The 19,126-nt window shown below is 40.7% G+C and overlaps 1 protein-coding gene across 1 annotated transcript in view; it reads right to left on the reverse strand.

Annotated features, from left to right (window-relative positions):
- The window catches only part of SEMA5A (sema domain, seven thrombospondin repeats (type 1 and type 1-like), transmembrane domain (TM) and short cytoplasmic domain, (semaphorin) 5A), a 372,837-nt gene that overhangs the window by 84,159 nt on the left and 269,552 nt on the right, over positions 1 to 19,126 (reverse strand). The window contains exons 13-14 of the mRNA XM_011978059.1: positions 13,116 to 13,297; positions 9,442 to 9,585 (exon numbers count right to left, since the gene is read on the reverse strand). Of these exons, the coding sequence (XP_011833449.1) occupies positions 9,442 to 9,585; positions 13,116 to 13,297 (326 nt within the window). The remainder of the gene's footprint in view (positions 1 to 9,441; positions 9,586 to 13,115; positions 13,298 to 19,126) is intronic.

Consider the following 19,126-nt stretch of genomic DNA (forward strand, 5'->3'; position numbering starts at 1 on the left):
AAACAAGAGGCAAAGGTTCCCATCTGCTGGCATAAGTCAGACACCTTTATTGTCATCAATATTAATAAAGACTTAATCCTGCAGGGCCTATGCAAGAGGAATTGCAGGGGGCTTCCTGATCACAGGCGTTCACAGTTGAAGAGAAACACAGGGGTATGAACACAGCTCAGGATGTGCAAAACTATCTTAATACACAGTGGCATTACTGTAATTATTTATGCAGAAGTAAATGCTTTTACAGAACTGAAAATAAGGGCAAATGGTAGCCAGCCACCAGGAAAATAAGTTTGGAGAGTGTAGTTTCCCGACAGTAAATGCTGGTAAGATAGAACTGTTTTCCTGTCAAACCAGAAAAATTTCATGGAGAATGTGAGGGCTTCAGGAACAGAGACAGTGTGAAAAGCAGAAAACAAGGTCAAGCTGAGGGGTGCCAACAGGATGGGGCAACTGAACCCCTGCCAGCGTTTTGAAAAATAATGGAAGGTAGAAATGGAATTCTACGCATGAAAGGTCATTGAGAAGAACAAAACAGAAAAAGGCAACAGGGAGTGGGATGATCTGTCTTTACCAAATACAGTAGAAAACTGGAACTTTATGAGAAATCAGGAAAGTTCCACAGAGCTCCAGAGACAAAATAACTCCATGAGAGTTAGATGGCAGACTTATCTCCAGGACTGGTGCTTCATTTGACTATGCTCTGGAGTCCCTGAGATTCAAGGAGCTCCTCATATTTCAGTATGGGGTCTGCATCTCCCCAGACAGGGCAGTTTAGCAGCAGGAAGAGCCCATAGAACAAACAGCAACTAGAGGACACTGGATTGCAACAATTCAAATGAGAGATACTCCAACCTAGAACAAAAACTACAGTGGTGTTGGAAAGAAGGGGAAGAAGTGGTGGAGATGGAGCTTGGTATAGTTAAAGAACAATATGGCAACTGTGTGACTGTAAAGAAAACAAAACAAAACAGGGGAGTCCAAAGTCAGCCTTGTAACTGAAAGTGGAAGGCAGAAGACACTCTTACTTCCAGGGACAGAGAGGTGATATACAGTGGGTGAAGGAACCTCCAGAGAGTCAAGAATCAATTGGGCAAGCAGTTTAGTTTGTCTAAACTTACATTTTTGAGCATAGCCAATGGAACTGAACAGTTATCACTCTTGCTTATGTTTTCCACATTTAAGATAACACAGAAACGTAAGGTTTTCCTCTTTAGATGGTAACTATAGTCTCCCAGGGTTTGATTCTCAGAGCTCAGGGCCACTGGACATTCCTACATGTAGTAGGGGAAGGGAAAGGACCTTCCAATTAAGAGATCATGGCCTCCAGATAGGAGAGACAAGACAAATGTGACAATACAACAGATGAAAATCATTTGATCTTAGGAAGTACGTGCAAATGTGTCGAGTTCCAACAAGTAAACATTAATATGTGTGTTGGTTCATGGAGTATTCCAGGAGAAAATTGACATTTGTTTAGAGAACATATTTTGAGGAAATCAAGAAAACTCAGAATATCAGAACTCTCAGCATTTAGTTAAAATATCTATGTGTAGATCACTGTGGGTAGAAGGAGAAGTAGGCCATCTCCATTTCTAAGCGGATTCACTGGCATTTAAAAGGCATGGACTTCTTAGAAAACTTGATCCTAATTTCAGCTTTCAACAACCCCCCTCCTAAAAAACAACAACAAAAAAATGGGTATGGAAGGCAGAGGGAAACCTTACTAAAAATGTGTATAAGGCCCTTAACTTTTAATAAAAAGCACAGCAGCTGAGCTACCATTTCCCCAAAGCAAAATAAACCATAGTGCACAAATCCTTTCTCTTATTTGCTGACAGCAGGCCACCTCTGAAAATGCTCAGCATGTTATTATTGTAAAAATCTACTGCAGGGTAACCTGTGCCTGGAACTTTCAGCCAGTGTTAATAAATTGTCTACTGAGCTGCATTTTAAGGTTGTCAATAACCTGCCTTGTTTTTTTCTCTTTCTGCTATAGTAGTCCACGAAACAAGCCACACCAGGATCTGCTGGGGCGTCACCCTCTGAAATCGCAGCCTCCCCAGTGAGAGGGGTCAGAGGGAAATAGAAATTGTTAGGCTAGCTCTGTGTCTTTGTGTCTGGGTTTTCACTTAGGAATTCACCCTGGAAGAGACTGCTCAGAGGCAAAGTCCTTGGAAGCCTGTAAGTATGGATCTTCCACAATTGTGAGAAAGCATTTCCTCTGACCCGCTCCCTGCCCCCACCCCAACTTACTCACGCTCCTGAGAGAAGCCCCTCTTATGAAGCTATACAAAAAACAACGAGGTTGGAAGTCAGTTACCTTGGCATCTCTGCTGGTTAAGCGTTTTTAAAATTAATTGTGGATAAAATATCTACACAATGGGCCAGCAGTTGGTGTCCTTTCTCTAGTCCCCAACACGCTGCTGACTTTTAGCAAATAATGAGCTACAATGTTTTCCAAATGGCTCTTGAGTGTCTCTACTATGTTAAAGCATTGCAAGTCACAGATGCATCTCATGATGCATTAATAATTAAGATTTCAATTTTGCCCATGACTGCTTATTCTCATTTTGTATTTAAAAGTCAATTGATGTCCCAGCACTGTTTTTCTATAAATTATCCACTTTTTAAAATCACAAATCTAGTCTCTTATGAAAATAATGACCTTTTATAATTCCATATGGACTAGATTCTCAGCACTATATCATGCAATAAATTGTGCTTTCTGTTACAAATTATAAATTGCATAAATTATATTCCATTCTGGTTAGATCCATGCTAGTTGCTCACTGCAATCTTTGTTAACCTGAACCAATCAGGGCCTCTTCTGAACTATGTTCTCCTTGCTTCACTCTAAATGATGAGCCCTCTACTGGGCCATACTGCTATAATTAAATTTTTATGTCAACAGAGAAACTGCATGTACATTAAATCTACCATAATATTTAATTCAAGCCATTTAGGAAGAAAAATAACTTGTGAAGAACATCAGTTTGCCTCACCACAGGATTCAGCAAATATACCAATGAAGACAAATAATCACATAATAAAAACCACTGAGCCCTGGGACTCTTAACTTTGAGAACGCATTGGACAGGCTCTATCATGGTCCCCGTGATCCCCAGCTCCTAGAATTCACACCTTGTGTAATCTCCTCCTATTGACTGTGAGTGGGACCTGTCACTGGCTTCTAACCAACAGAATATGTGAAAGATTTTGGAATGTCACTTCTGTCATTATGTTGCATAGATTGTAATGTCCTTATTGCAAGAAAACTTTCTCCCTTATTGGCTTTGAGGAAGCAAGTAAAAAGGTGAGAAGGACCCAGTTGTCAAGGATTTGAGGGCAGCCTCCAGCTAACAGCCATCAAGAAACTGAGGCCCTCAGTCTGACATCCCACAAGGAACTGAAGGCTGCCAACAACAACATGATCTTGGGGGCAGGTCTTTCTCTAGCTGAGCCCCAATGACATCACAGTCAGGGCCTCTATGTTGATCACAGCCTTGTGAGAACCTGAAGTTGTGCCCAGTCTACGAAACTCACAGACACCATGAGCAAATAAACACCTGGTGCTTCAAATGCCTAAGTCTGTGGTAATGTTATTATACAACTATTAAAACAGACCATGGTACGTCGGAGTGTGGTGCTACTGTAAGAGGTTAAAATGTGAAACTGGCTTTGAGACCAGGGAATGGCAGGAAGCAGAATAATTTTGAGGAGCACATTAAAGAAAATCTAAATCACCTTGAATCATCCATTAGTAGAAATCTGAAGTTAAAAGACACAGCCAGTAAGGGTTTAGAGGAAAATGGGATAAAGAACTAAAACTGAACATCAAAAAAGACAACCTTTCCACTACACACACAACAAAGAAAAATATGTGACATGATGCACGTGCCAATTGGTTCAATTTAGCCATCCATAATGTATTCATATTTTAAACAACATTTTGTACATGATAAATGTTTACAAATTTTGTCAAAAATAAATTAGTTATTGAAAAAGACAAAAACACAATTAGAAAAACAGGCAAAATATTTGAATAGACATTTCTATAAATAAGATACACTAATGTCCACTAAGCATATGAGAAGATGCTCAACATTATTAGTCACTAAGGAAATTCAAATCAAAACCACAATGAGATACCAGTTCATACCTACTAGGATGGCTAAAATTAAAGAAAAAAAAGTAACAAGAATGCAAAGAGGCCGGGCGCGGTGGCTCACGCCTGTAATCCCAGCACTTTGGGAGGCCGAGGCGGGCGGATCACAAGGTCAGGAGATCGAGACCATGGTGAAACCCCGTCTCTACTAAAAATAGAAAAAATTAGCCGGGCACGGTGGCGGGCGCCTGTAGTCCCAGCTACTCGGGAGGCTGAGGCAGGAGAATGGCGTGAACCCGGGAGGCGGAGCTTGCAGTGAGCCGAGATTGCGCCACTGCACTCCAGCCTGGGCGACAGAGCGAGACTCCGTCTCAAAAAAAAAAAAAAAAAAAAAAAGCAAAGAAATTGGAACTCCCATACATTGCTGGTGGGAATGAATATTGGTGAAGTCCCCTTAGAAAGCAGCATGGTGTTTCTTCAAAAAGATAAACATAGAATTAACATACACTGCAGCAATTTCACTCCTAGATATACAGTATTCAGAAAACAATTAAAACAGGGACTTAAAAAGATACTCATATGCCAATATTCAGTACAGCATTGACAATAGTCAAAAGATGAAAATAAACCAAGTGTCCACTGATGAAAAAAAAATGGATAAACAAAATGCGGGATAGCCATACAACTGAATCTTATTTAACTTTACAAAAGGAATAAAGTTCTGACACATGCTACAACATGAAGGAACCTTGAACATTATGCTAAGTGAAACAAGACAGATACAAAATTGCAAATACTATAGGATTCCACTTATGTGACATATCTATAAGAGGCAAATTAGTAGAGACAGAATATAAATTAGAGGTTACCAGGCATTGGCAGGAGGGTGGAATAAGGAATTGTTATTATTGCTTAACAATTACAGAGTTTATGTTTCGGGTGATAAAAAGTTTTGGAAATAGTAATTATGGTTATACAATAATGTGAATGTAAATAATGTCACTGAATTACACACTTAATAATGATTAAGTGGCAAATTTATGTTTTTCGTGTGTGTGTGTGTGTGTGTGTGTAAAACCACAATAAAAACTTAAAAAGTAAACAGGAATATATTATCAGGAACTGGAAAAAGGGAGAATCGCATTACACAATGGGTAAAAGCTGCCAAAATTGTTACCTATGGTAGTATGAAAGGCAAAACACCTAAGTTGAGTTACATAACTAAGGAAATTTCCAAGCAAAGTGTTGAAGGTACTGCTTGGTCTCTTCATGCTGCTTACAGTAAAATGTAGGTGAAGAAAGAAAGACTGAGGAATGGATTATTAAACTAAAAGAATAGGGACTGGATGATTTTGGAAATCATTCACTTTTAATGAAAAATGATGCAAAAAATATAAAATATCTTTCACAGTCCTTTCAAGTACTGTTAGGGAAGGTTGGAACAGTAAAAGCTGAGGTAGTGACTATAAAACCTTTTATTGCAACCTCAGAAAGATGAAAGAATTGGAGTAGTATTTAGTTACACAGAGTCCTTTCTAGAGCAAGTGTGTGCCTCACAGATCCTCTCAACTGCATCAGATCACCTCTAGTGAGCTGGAGGGTGTTGTCTCTCAGCCATCTCAGCAGCACCCCAAGGTAGAGAAGGGCTAACTCAAAAAGGTCTGTGAATGTAGCTTTTGTTTAGTGGAGTAAACCTTGTGGAAATCCATTGAAGACTCATAATGTTTTTCAGAAACTTACTTCCACAAAGATACCAGCAGCTTGGATGGAAAGGGACAGAGAAAATACCCATGAAAGGCTGCTGGAAACCCTACACATTCTACTGACAGGAAGGAAGCTGACAAAACTAACTAGCTACAAGCACATGCTCTCTTCATGAAAAAGAAAGCCTGATTCAGGAAGTATAATTAACAGCCCAGAAGGCAGAGTCAAGAACCATAAAACATTATGCCCATTCCTTGAACTTAATTAAGCAACTCCCAACACTTGCTCAGCTAGATTTCATAATTTATATGGAACGGTGATTCCTTTATAATTTCCATCACCCCACACCACCTACTGCCTTTTTGAACAGAAATGAATCAACTCTGGAAGACAGACTTTATGGTAACCCTAGTGAGCTCTGCCTCCTGATATTCATACCCTGTGTCATCACCTCCTCTAAGTTGTGGAGGCCTGTGTCTTATTTCCGACCAACAGAATATGGCAAAAGGGTGAGATGTCACTTTTGTGATTATGTTACAAAAGTTTGTAATGCCTGTCTTGCAAGGAGACTGTCTTTCTTGCTGGATTTTAAAAGGCAAGTGACAACACCAGGAAAGATCACTTGGCAAGAAACTGAGAGTGATCTCTGGATAACAACTATGTAAGGAATTGAGGTCTGCAGTTTGACAGCCCACAAAGAACTGAATACAAACAACAACCACATGATATTGGAAGTGAATCTTTCCCCAGTGGAGCCTCAGATGAGACCACAGCTCTGTCCCATGTTTTGATTGAAGCCTGCTGAGTCCCCAAGCATAGGATCTAGCTAGCCATATAGGAATTCCTGACCCATCGGGACTATGAGCTTTCAAAAAGAAATGTGTGTTGTTTTGAGCCACAAAGTTTATGGAACTACTATTACACAGCAGGAGGAAACTAGCACAGATAATAACATTTGCATCTTGACAATATTTACAGAGGTCCATTTTTTCCTTTTGTTAGTAGCCTTTCTGGGAGTTGGTGCTTCTACTCAGCTCTTGATACTCCAGAAAATCTTTTCAAGGAAATGTCAGAAGAGAAAAACAAAGTGTCTGTACGTTCTAAAGTACATGTAAAATTAAGCTAGCATTATTTTTCAGAAAAAAAATAATGTAAATACTTCTGATATTTTTGTTGCAACAAAGCTCCCATTGAATAATTCTACATATTGGAGATGTCCCAGATGAAAAATCACTAACTATAAACCTACCATTAACTTAGGGAATCTTTTGAGAAGATCAATTCATTATCTTGTGGCTACCCAGGATTTCTTGAGGGTTGATGGTGTTCAAATAAATATGATATAAATTTATTATTTCTTATGCCTAGTTCTTAGTCTTTTGTATGCTCCCATGGAGATCATAGCCTCTTTCATTCCTGAGTTTAGTCCTCAAATATCCCCATTGTTGGATCTGAATGCTTTTATATTTCTTAGGTGAAGAGACCTTTCGTATAACATGGCAGAGACACCTAAGAACCTATTGCTTATGAAGACCACGGAGGAAACTTTAGGTACTTGGTTTTTCTTATTTTCATTAAGCTCCCAGTAGCCCCCTAAAAAGACTATTCAAGAGAAAAGCTTAAATATTATCAAAATTTTACATAGTCTCTGTTCTTAGTATCCATCTCTTATTTAAATTCACGTTTTCCCCCATTGAGCAAATGCTAATCTACAAGTGAACATTTCTTCTGTACAAAAGGAATATTTTACATGTAAGTCCCTCAAACACACTTGCCCTCTTTATTCCTCATCTTTTCCTGAAGACACTGCTCTATGAAACATCCTATGTGGATGCAAACATACACATCTGTCAGCCACATTGTGAATCAGCCTCTTCTTTCCTGAGTGATCAGCCTGGGAATGGTGATAACACATGCTAAGTTTGTGGTGGTGCCTTGACTCTAGGGAAGACTCTGCACAGATGGAAGTGACTTTGCCTCGATGGGCTGTACAGGTTGAGCATCCCTCAGCTGAAATGTTCAGGACCATTAGTGTTTTGGATTTCACATTGTTTCAGATTTTGGAATATTGGTGTCTGTATAATGAGATATCTTGGGGATAGGACCCAAGTCTAAATACAAAATTCATTCATGCATCAAATATACCATATACACAAAGGCTGGATGTAGTTTTATATATTTTAAATAATTTCTTGCATAAAACAAAGTTTTGACAGCATTTTGACTGCCACCAGTCAAAAGATTTTGACCGCAAAAGTCAAAAAACCAGTGTGGAAATTGCCACTTGTGACATCATGTCAGTACTGGAAAAGTTTTGGATTTTGAAGCATATTGGGTTTCAGATTTTCAGATTAGGGATGTTCAGCCTGTCCTAGATGACAATGTATAGCATTTAGAAACTTCCAACCAATTTAAAATTGTACAAGGCTTGGAAATAATAGGGAGACAATTCTTCCATAATAGGCTTTCCCACTTATCAACTGGTGTTAGAAAATGACAGGCTTGCACAAGACTGTCTCAGGGACTGCTTCAAAAATGACAAACCCTGCTTGGTAAAAATCATCTTCATTTCCTATTAGTCAAAAGGAATGAAATCTTAATTGGCAAGTGAGGAACTCACTGAAAGAAAGAAAGGAATGATTCTTCTTAGTTGATTTTAGGTTGTAATAAATACCTACTGGAGAGCTATCTAAACAGTAAGTCTGTTGGTTCTGTTCATATAAATACTAAATGCATAGCATATAACTATATACAATATTTTTATTCGAGGCTCCACTGAGCTCATGTCATCAAATATAAACCTACTACATTTTAATTAAAATGCATTGAAAGTCATTCAACAAATTTATATTAGTATAGCTGAATAAGAATTCTGAAAGCACTATGAAATTTACCTACTTGAATTCTTTCCCAATAGTGACAAATTAGAATAAACATAAATAGTATATTTAATGCATATTAAGACAGATTCATTGATCTTGCAAAACAGATTCAATGATTACGATTGCAGAGATTGAGCCTGAAACCAAACGTCTAATTCTACACCAAGAAACAAATTGTTAAATCCAAGACTAAATCAAAATGTCGCCATGATGTGCTGAAAGCTCAAAATACACGTGGAAAAGAATCCTGAATTTGGGTTGTGCTGCAGCTTCATTGAGGGTATTTCTGAATATGCCCTTCCATGCCTTCCAGAGGATTAACTGAGTACGATGAAAACCTTACCGCACCTGCCCGTGTGTCTGCATCCGGGACCTTCTTAGGTCCTCCTTGGAACTGAAGCTTTGAGACCGGTCTGGTTAAATTCTCACCAGAATAAGTCTCCTGCAGACGTACTTCCAGAGTCTCCAGGAGCCTAACACAGCACAGAGGTCCCTGGGGACTCTAATGCCTTCGCAATTGCTCACCAGAGCCAACCCAGCTGTGTAGGCACCAGAGCAGCCCAGTGATGCTGTCAACGAGGCTTTGATCAAAATTAAAGGTTGCCAGGAAAAGAAGAGGACGACTGGCTCAGCGGAAAGGGATGCCACACATAAGCTACGGTAGATCCAACACTAAAACCGCGGGGAACCCGACCTGGCCAGAATGAGAGTAAGCGTGAGGGTGGCGGTGCTGGCAGGCGGGTGCTCACGTACCTTTCCTCGCGGTTCTGTCCCACGCACACCCGGCCCCCGTGCCTGGGAGTGGGGTTGCTGCAGGAGCGCTGCCGCACCTGGAAGCCGATCCCACAGGTAGTGCTGCAGGGAGACCACGACGTCCAGGGAGTCCAGCCTCCGTTCCTGAGGGAAGGGAAGCAATGCAATCATTAGGTCAGGCAGGCTCAGAGTCCAAGCCCTGTCTGCACCCACAGCCAAATGCTTGTGTTCCCCAGGAGGATCACGCTCGGGGCTGCTGGGGAGAGGGCACACCAGCCACGGAACTGAATGGACTGCACCCTGTGAATCTCAATTCCTGCGTCTGCAGCCCCCAGGCATCTGGTTTCTAGTCAAGATAGGAAATTTGAGAATAAACTTTTAAGTGCACTATAAATAATGGACTATACTAGAAACTATCAAAAAAAATTGAGTTATGAAAATATTAAACTAATAAAGAATAAGGTTATTTCACTGACAAGCATTTAGAAATGAATGCCTACACCTCTAGAGTTTATGAGTTTTTTGGACTTGTATTATATCATTTATAATCTATGAAAAGTGCACCTCTGGACAAAATGCTCATCTAAAACTGCCTAAAATGCTTTCTTTTAAAAATCTATTAATATCAGTGACAATCAGTAACTCTCCTGATAGCATTCAAACTGATAAAGAGTGTTGTATTGTTAGAATAATGTTCAAAGCTTTCAAATGAAAGAGTGTTGTATTGTTAGCATAATATTCAAAGCTTTAAAAGGAACTTTATTAAAAATTTAAAAAGGACATCTAAATTCAGATTCTTGGCTATCTTTTAACAAACTGACAGAGACATAAAGAGCACAAAGTGCAAATTGCATATAACTAACTGTATTTATGTTATTACACATATAGAGTAATGTAGATATATAAAAATATGAAATAAAATAGGATGAACTAATTTTTTAAAAATTTTAAATTATATTGACAGCTCTAGAAATGTGTTAGTATTGTATTTTTTCCTCAAAATGCCTGTATTCAGACTGGTTATAATTTAAGTGTCCCCCTTAACACTTTGTTCCTGCTCTTAAAAAACATATAGGTTTTTTTAACTTTATGCGTTAAAATATATATTAAATCCACATTCCAAACTTCCAAATAGATGGTCTACTTTGTGCAGAATTTTTTTCACTTCTGCAATCACATATGCATTTCTTTGGATATTTGTCACCTTCGTCCATAAGATTTACATTTCCTGTGAAAAAATATTAGCTCACACTAATTCTCATTTTTACTTTATGCATTTCCTTTTAAAACATGGAGGTAAACAACTATGCCACTGAAGTTCCTGTTATAAATAATATGTTGAATATTATCATATTAAAAATAATTTCAAAAAAAAATTATTCTGAGAAAATTCTTAGAATATTTCATGTTTTCCTACTTTATTGAAACCTAATGATTTAATAAAATATGTAGTCATAGCTTTATGTGTCATATTATAATAAAATTGCTCTATAATAATTTAACCAAAATTATCACACAATAAGACAAATCTTCCCACATTTCTTATAAAGGTAATCAGCTAGTATCTTATACCCTGCTACCTACAATCTTAAAAATTATCCATGTTATTCACTGAATTATATTTAAAAATTTAAATAGCAGTTTTAGTATAAATCAATTACATTTAACTTGCAGAGTTTCATTATATGTGAAAAAAATTGTTAGATCATGCAGAAAATGGTGCTTTCAAATTTGTTTGGAAACTCTTCATTTCTTAAATCTTTTAGCAAATGTGGATTGACTTTTTTTTTTTTTTTTTTTTTTTTTTTTGAGACAGAGTCTTGCTCTGTCACCAGGCTGGAGTGCAGTGGCACTAACTCAGCTCCCTGCAACCTCCGCCTCCCGGGTTCAAGCGATTCTCCTGCCTCAGCCTCCCAAGTAGCTGGTAATACAGGCATGCACCACCATGCCCAGCTAATTTTGTATTTTTAGTAGATTGGTTTTCTTCATGTTGGTCAGGCTGGTTTTGAACTCCTGACCCTGAGTGATCTGCCCACCTCAGCCTCCCAAAGTGTTGGGATTACAGGCATGAGCCACCGGGCCAGGACACAAATGTGGAATTTTATGACATATTCCATTTACAATATATGGAACATGTTTGTATATAGGGTAGTAAGTAAATAAAAGTGTATATAAGTAATAGGAAAAGAATATCTGAGGAAAGAAGTGAACGCAGCTTTACATGTATATGTCTATTACCCAGACCTGAGTTTCCATACTTTTAAATGCTGCTTAGAGGCAGACATAGTTACCAAACAAGTCACATAAAGTAAACAGACATCAGGAGGGGGGTCACTTTCATGATTATTAGTACAAAGCTATCCACTCATGCTTTTAAAGCCTCATTCAAACTAGTTCACTTACTAAATTTTTAATCTTTAAATAACTGCTAGTTGCACTGCAGCTCTGCTTAGAAAATGGCTTTCCAACTAGAGCAAGATCTGAAGACATACCAATAAATAAGTTATAGCAATTCATTTGGCAGTCTTATTTTTCTATTGAACAATATGAGCAAAGAGTATTAGCTACTTGTTGTCATCTTCAAACAACAGCACTTTGATAGCTTTTGTAAGTTTCAGCCGGGCAGCTGTGGAAATCATTTCATTTAATACAGAGCATACAGTACATAATACAATGTTGATATGGCTGTGTCCTCTGTAATACAAAAAACAAAAACAAAAACAAAAAAACCCTAATCTCTGTGGCCCTGATTTGTTCCTTTCACCTTGGTGGTGAGAAAAATGTGAGCAGAGGGCAAAGTCTGCCTTTACTTTACTTTCCTGGCCCGCTTCCTCTTAGGCATGTGTGCCTGCATGACCTGGGCTGTCCTATAATTTGATCACCCAATCTGATGTCCACTGTTAGTGACTTCATAAATAATTGTCCCAGAGACTTTTTTCTTTTTTTTTCATTCTAAGTGGGCTCATGGAAAGCAGATATGTTTTAAAAATACCACCAATTAATGAACGAGTGACAAGGAAGCATAAAGACTGATCTCAGAAGCGTTCCTCATACTTGCCTTAAAATTTCTCTGTGATTATGGTGTTATAGGTGCAAGGGATGGAGAGCAAATGGAATATAGTTGTAAAAAAAAAAAAAAATAAAACAAACACCACCACAATAAGCGGAAGCAACAGGAAAGCTATTCAGTAGGTTATGTTATTTAAACTGCTCTCTTGATTACCCAGTGCCTAATGTTAGCTGAGGTGAGAGGTGAGGTGCTCTGAGCACCAATAGCCTACAGAGTAGAGCAAGTTGATCAAGGACTTGGCTTCTTCTGCCTCCTAATCTAGAGTTATTATGTCCTACCCCTAATGGACTATTAGTTGATATATTCCAGGAAAAGATTATTAAATAACATGGATGTTTTCCTTAAACAAAGTCAATCACATTGTTCAAATTATAAATACTTTTCCTAATCTAATGAAGAGTATGTGAATAAGTGTAGATCTGTAATCCAGTTTGTAGTTCAAAATCTCCTTCCAAAAATCATGTAATTTTTAAATGGTGAATGTCCACAGTGTTTCACTACAGTTCTCTCCAAAAGGGAGTTATGTTATGAATGATGTCCCAAATTCATCAAGAGTCTGAGTTTAATACACAGCAGCACAACTGGCATGTTCTGAGGGGCACACCTGGAACAGTTGGCGATCTCCATGCTAGGGCCTTCACACTGCCAGCCACCACACTGGGGGGCTGGGCTGTCGCAGGAGCGGGTTCGACAGAGGCAGGATCCCACGGCACTGCCATCTGTGTGCGTGCAAGGCGTCCACGGAGACCACACGCCAAAGTGTCCATCCACGGTGAGATTCCTGGTCTAGGAAGCAAAACCAAGTACAGGTGTCAGAAAATGTTCAAGCTGAACACATACTACAGTAAAAATTAAAAATCCCTCATAAGACAATCAAAATTCCTTTAGATGTTTTTTGTTGTTGCAATTAGAAAAAGATTGCATGAGGGAGTATTTCAACGTAAAGTCATAGAGGTCATTGCTGGAGATGGTGAGGAAGAAGCAGGGAGGGAGGCAGAGGGAAAGGGGAGGCAGAAAAGGAGAAGAAGAAAAAGAAGAGAAAGATGAAGAAGAAGAAGGAAAAGGAGGAGGGGAGGAGAAGGAAAGGAAGGAAAAGAAAAAGGAGAAGGAGAAGAATGATGGGAGAAAGAGGGCTGAGAAGAGAGGAGGAGGAGTGAAGGATACTAGTAACTTGGCAATCAAGTTACGGCCAAATTGTCCACTAATTTGGAAAATTCAAAACGAAGAGGAACTGGAGTGAAAAATCACAGCTGCACAACCCCATTTCATGTTTATGTGCCTTTAAAAAATGAAAGCTTAGTAACATTTATCATTAAAGACTTGGTTTGGCTCTCAAACTGAAAGCATTCAATTCAGGACATATTTAAAGAGCATCTACTAAGCAGCTGCAGCGCTTCTCTTTGTTAAGTGTATCCCAGTCAAACCTGTGTTCTGATCAACTTCTAAGAGCTTATGGGCCAGTGAGAAAGAGCTAGACAAGTAATTATTACCCCACGTAGAATCCGACGATGGATTCACAAATGGGGGCTATGGGAGCAGAGGAGAGAACACCCAACAGGCTCACGGGGTCTGGGAAGAGCAACGAGGGGCCTGTGTTGAGTCTTAAAGAGTGAAGAAAGAGCCAAGTAGAGGGGCTGGCAAGGGCTGGCAAGGGTGAGGGCAGAGGAATGAGGCTGCCAAATGGGAAGGGTACATGGGTGTTCCCCGTCAGTGTGGGGTGAGCTGGTGGTTCAAGGGGAGCAACACCAAGGACTGAGGAGGAGCCCAGGGCAGGGACCTCATGGGGAGGGGTCAGGGAGCCCCCTGAGCTTGCTGGTGTGGCACCTCTGAAGGCACTCAAGGGGAGGGCATGGCATGGCTGGCACATGCATGACCAGCTCTGGTATGGCAGAGGCACCAGCGCGTACCTGGCTCATTGAAGTAAGGGACAGCTTCCTGCCAAATCCGATAAGCAAATCTGCTCAAGAGGTGGCAGTGCTGCTGGGAGGAGAGACTCATGCGGCACAGCCTCACATCACATGCCCAGAAACCAGCTAATGGATCTCTCCTCAGAAAGGCAATGGGAAGAAGGTCTAAGAGTCCTGTTTTGGTTGTTGTTGTTTTTGAGATGGAGTCTCGCTCTGTTACGCAGGCTGGAGTACAGTGGTGTGGTCTTGGCTCACTGCAACCTCCACCTCCCAGGTTCAAACGATTCTCGTGTCTCAGCCTCCCAAGTAGCTAGGACTACAGGCACCTGCCACCACACCAGCTAATTTTTATATTTTTAGTAGAGACAGGGTTTCACCATGTTGGCCAGGCTAGTCTCGAACTCCTGACCTCAAATGATCAGCTCTCCTTGGCCTCTCAAAGTGCTGGGATTACAGGCATGAGCCACCATGCACAGCCTCCAAACCTCCTAATATTAATATGGAAACTTAAGCATCCCTGAGAAAATCTGACCAAGGAAGAGCTTTAGTGATGAGTGAACCGCATGCTTTCACCTTGCCCTCTGTGACCGGCTGCACGCCTCCTCCTCTGCCAGAGTTCTCTTCCAGAACCATCTATTACCTTCAGAAAGACTCATCGTCCTCACAAGAAACAAGTCACAAGAAACAACTCTTTGTACCATAAAGTTCATTCTCTTTGGGTTACACACTATACCCATACTTCGCCATTTCAGAATAATGCCGACACCATATTTTGTGGGTAAAAATATCGGTAAAGTTTACTTTTGATTCATCATTGCCCCAAATACAATAGGATCTAAACATGAAAAGTGTTCGTTGTCTTTGACATAACTGGTTGGCCAAATCCAGTTGCTATACTTATGACTATCCTTCCTTTCTAACCAACCCTCTAACATTTTCTATCCAGTAAGGCGGATGGGATTGGGAATTTCCCCCCATACCTGGCTATTTATGTAAGAAACTGTGACAAAAGGGATGGAATGGAGCTGCACCATCTGTTAGAGCAATTCTTTTCTTTTCTTTTTTTAAATTTTACTTTAAGTTCTGGGATACATGTGCAAAACGTGCAGGTTTGTTACATAGGTATATATGTGCCATGGTGGTTTGCTGCACCTATCATCCCATCATCTAGGTTTTAAATTCCACATGCATTAGGTATTTGTCCTAATGCTCTCCCTCCCCTTTCCCTCACCCTCCGACAGGTCCTGATGTGTGATGTTCACCTCCCTGTGCCCATGTGTTCTCATTGTTCAACTCCCATTTATGAGTAAGAACATGCAGTATTTGGTTTTCTGTTAGAGCAATTCTAAGAGACATGCTGGATCCTACTCAAGAGGAAAATATCCCCATTTCCAAGGTCCCGGTGGCCTCCCTGTTGGCTTACATGAAAAGACAGCACCTACTCTGATCATAAGGTTCCCTGAAGACCATAGCGTTTTCTTGGAGAAACCAAGCCTTGCATGACAACGTGACTCAAGCCACTAACATAGCAGATTCGGCTGTTAAAGAGGCAAAGACCCTACCATTTGGGAGTTTCAACATTCTCCTTTCACCTCTTTATCAGCCCTCCCTCTTGTCTTCAGCCAAAGGACTCCCGTGTCGGTGGATAAGAGGTGGACAGTCAGTTTCAAACGCAGTTCCTATGAGCAAACACAGTTCCTATGCTAGCGCATCCGCGCCTGCTTTAACATCCAGACTCCTGCTTGCTGTGCAAACATTGCTGGTATTGTTTTGACTGTAAAAAGCACAAGTCTCTTGTTCACGGAGCCAGCCTCAAGCAATAACGGTGGTCAGACAGACAGAACATTTGCATCATAGTTACACAATATATAGGTCTGTACTATTTTGACTCTTCACAGTGTGGGCTCAGTTAAGAAACCTTCCAGGGCTGCTGAAGGCCCCAGGGAACACCACCATGGGATCTGTGACCATCCTAAGCCTGCAGGTGGGAGGGAGGACAGGGTAGCTGGAGCCATCCTTGGTTGAAGGGGGTAAGGGAACGATACTCCAGTCTCATTCCTCTTGCCCATGCCTCTCATTACGTGAGCCCAAGGCCACAAGACAGCAAGGGAGAGAGGATCGGACATTGGATGTGAGGAAGGTCAGACCCTTGGGGCAGAGAGTGAGTGGGGAGGGAGACTCTCTGAGAGGTTCTCTGGGACAATTGGTCATCCTTTGCCTCACTTTTCTATGAAGCTGTAACAACTCCAATAGTTCATCTTGCCTCCGCTCAGAAAGCCAAATACACTGGGAACAACAGGAAGGACAGGAAAGAAAGAGCTGAATTATTACAGGGCCAGGCAAGTGAGGAGAACAGAAAGGAACTCCTCAAGCCTGGCTCCCTGAGAATTGAGAGACTAGGGGTTTGTGACAGTACTTTGGCAGGCCAGGGCTGGCGAACCAAAACAGTTAATTAAATCACAGGGGTGTGAAAACTGCCTCCAGGCAGCTGAGTCAGTTCCTGAGAGGGGGTCTCAGGACTACCTGGCGGCTTTGGTCAGCTGAAGTGCTAAATCTGAACAATATCTCAAAGACCACTTCTTTACGTTTCACAATTGCAGTGTTATCTATAGGGGTAGTTAGAGAAGTTATGAATCTTGTGACCTCTGGTTACCTGAATCTGCAGTAAACAGCTTAAAGAAAAGCAGGCTAAGTGTCAGCAGATCGTGGTTTATACCTATTCTTCAGCAAAGTTCAAGCCCTTATCATTGTGAATACAGATTCAATCTCTAAATAAGAGGACAGGGAGGTAAGTTTTCCTTGCCTCAAAATTTAACCATAAACTACATTCCTCTCATAGTTATCTTGGCGTTGGCCTCTGTGTTATTATATGCAAAACAAGAATACATAAAACAATTTAGCCTGCGATGTTAGAAGCAAGATGGAATCAGTCATACTAGAATTCGCTCATCACTTCTAATTCTGCAAAGGCTGTTTCAAAGGCGTGAGGGGTCATGCAGGTTGGGATGCTGTGGAGGTCAGAGTAGTTCTATCTTGGATGCTAATCCCCCATGTTGACTTCTGATTAACCCCAGTTCTGGGAATGCCTCTAAGATTTCCAGTTTACCTGTCATTCCTTGTGTAAGAGCATGTACTTAATGCAAACCCTGCCCTTTAGCAAATTCCTAGGCATTCCCTCTGAAGCACGTATACCCTTTCCCTATGGCACATAAGCCCTGGGAATAATCCACGGAGCTCTACCGGTCCTGCAGCTGCCCAAGAGCATATTTCTCTCTGTAAGTTCCCAATAAACTCACCCTATACCAACAAACTGAATTTGTCTGCCTCACTCTTGGGTTTCTTGAGTCCTTCTGTGTTTGGGGGTTTATTTGCACATACGTCCCTTTCATGAAGCAGATGCATTTGTGATTTTTTTTGAATGTTTATAAATCCCCCTAGTATTAATCGGAAACATTTGAGATGGCAGAATTGGGACAGATTAGAGAATCTGAGGCAAAGAAGAGTCTTCTAAGCCCCTTTAGTCTCCATTTCCTCATCTAAAATACAAACGGAATGAGCAGGGAGTTTCCTAGGATCTCCTTAGCTCTAAGAGGTCATGAGGAAATCCTAAACTCATGATGATATAGACGATAGAAATATCTAAGACTGTGAGGCCAGAAGGAAACACAATATGATGGTGACAATGGAATGAAGATGGAAACAGAAATCACTCATAGTTCCAGTCCATGTGCTTCCTTAAAATAATCTCCTGTCCTGGAAGGAACCTGAGAATTTCCATTTTTCCAAAGAGGCTAAGGTAGGGACACCAGCCAAGGTAATGGATTTTTATAAAGAAAGTACTTTGGAACAAAGGGGATTTGCATTCATTATGGGAATTATTCCTCACCATTGTGAGGTGAAGCAGAGGGAGTAGGAATCTATGGTGAGTTGGGCTGGTACTACCAGCCACACTTCTGAACCTCAAACAGGACATATCTGAGGTCAGGGTTGAATTCTGACTAGGCTATAAGCCAATCATGGCAACCCCCTCGGTTGGGCCAGTGCTGGGTCTAGAAACTGACATGTGACCCAGTTCTGGCCAATGAGACTCAAGAGGACACTGTAAGAGGTTTCTAGAAACTATTTTCTTTCAAATGAAGAGGAGGAAGCTTTCTCTGTTCCTTCTCTTCCTTCCTGCTTTGGACATGGTTATGTGTGAATATGAAACTTGGCAATCCTGCTGCCATCTTGTGAGCAAAAGGAGAAAGGCTAGGGAATCAAAGACTTGATCATCTGCTGTCCTCCCTGAGCTGGGCAGCAGATTCAGCCCCTCACGATGCACCACAGGGTGAAAATAGTCCTTTATTAGACCCTATTCACAGGAAATTTAATTACCATTAGGCACATGCAATCTATCTGATTTAATCTATTTATGCTATTTTTATAGGAAAATTAAACTGAGATTCAAATGAATTTGATAACATCCCAAAGATTCCCTAGCTAGTTATTTGGAAGATATCATTTGAAGCACTGGTCTTCCTTTTTCCCACTGCCCCAGAGTTTCTCCACATCGGGATTATTGACATTTGGACTGGATAATTTGTTGTAGGGGCTGCCCTGTGCATAACAGGATGTTTAGTGACACCCCTAGCCTCCACCCACTGGATGCCAGTGCCCTACCACCCCAAGATGTGACAACCCAAAATGTCTCCAGACATTGCTAAATGTC

The sequence above is a fragment of the Mandrillus leucophaeus genome, unplaced genomic scaffold (assembly GCF_000951045.1).
Source record: "Mandrillus leucophaeus isolate KB7577 unplaced genomic scaffold, Mleu.le_1.0 Scaffold188, whole genome shotgun sequence".
Taxonomy (NCBI): Eukaryota; Metazoa; Chordata; class Mammalia; order Primates; family Cercopithecidae; genus Mandrillus; species Mandrillus leucophaeus.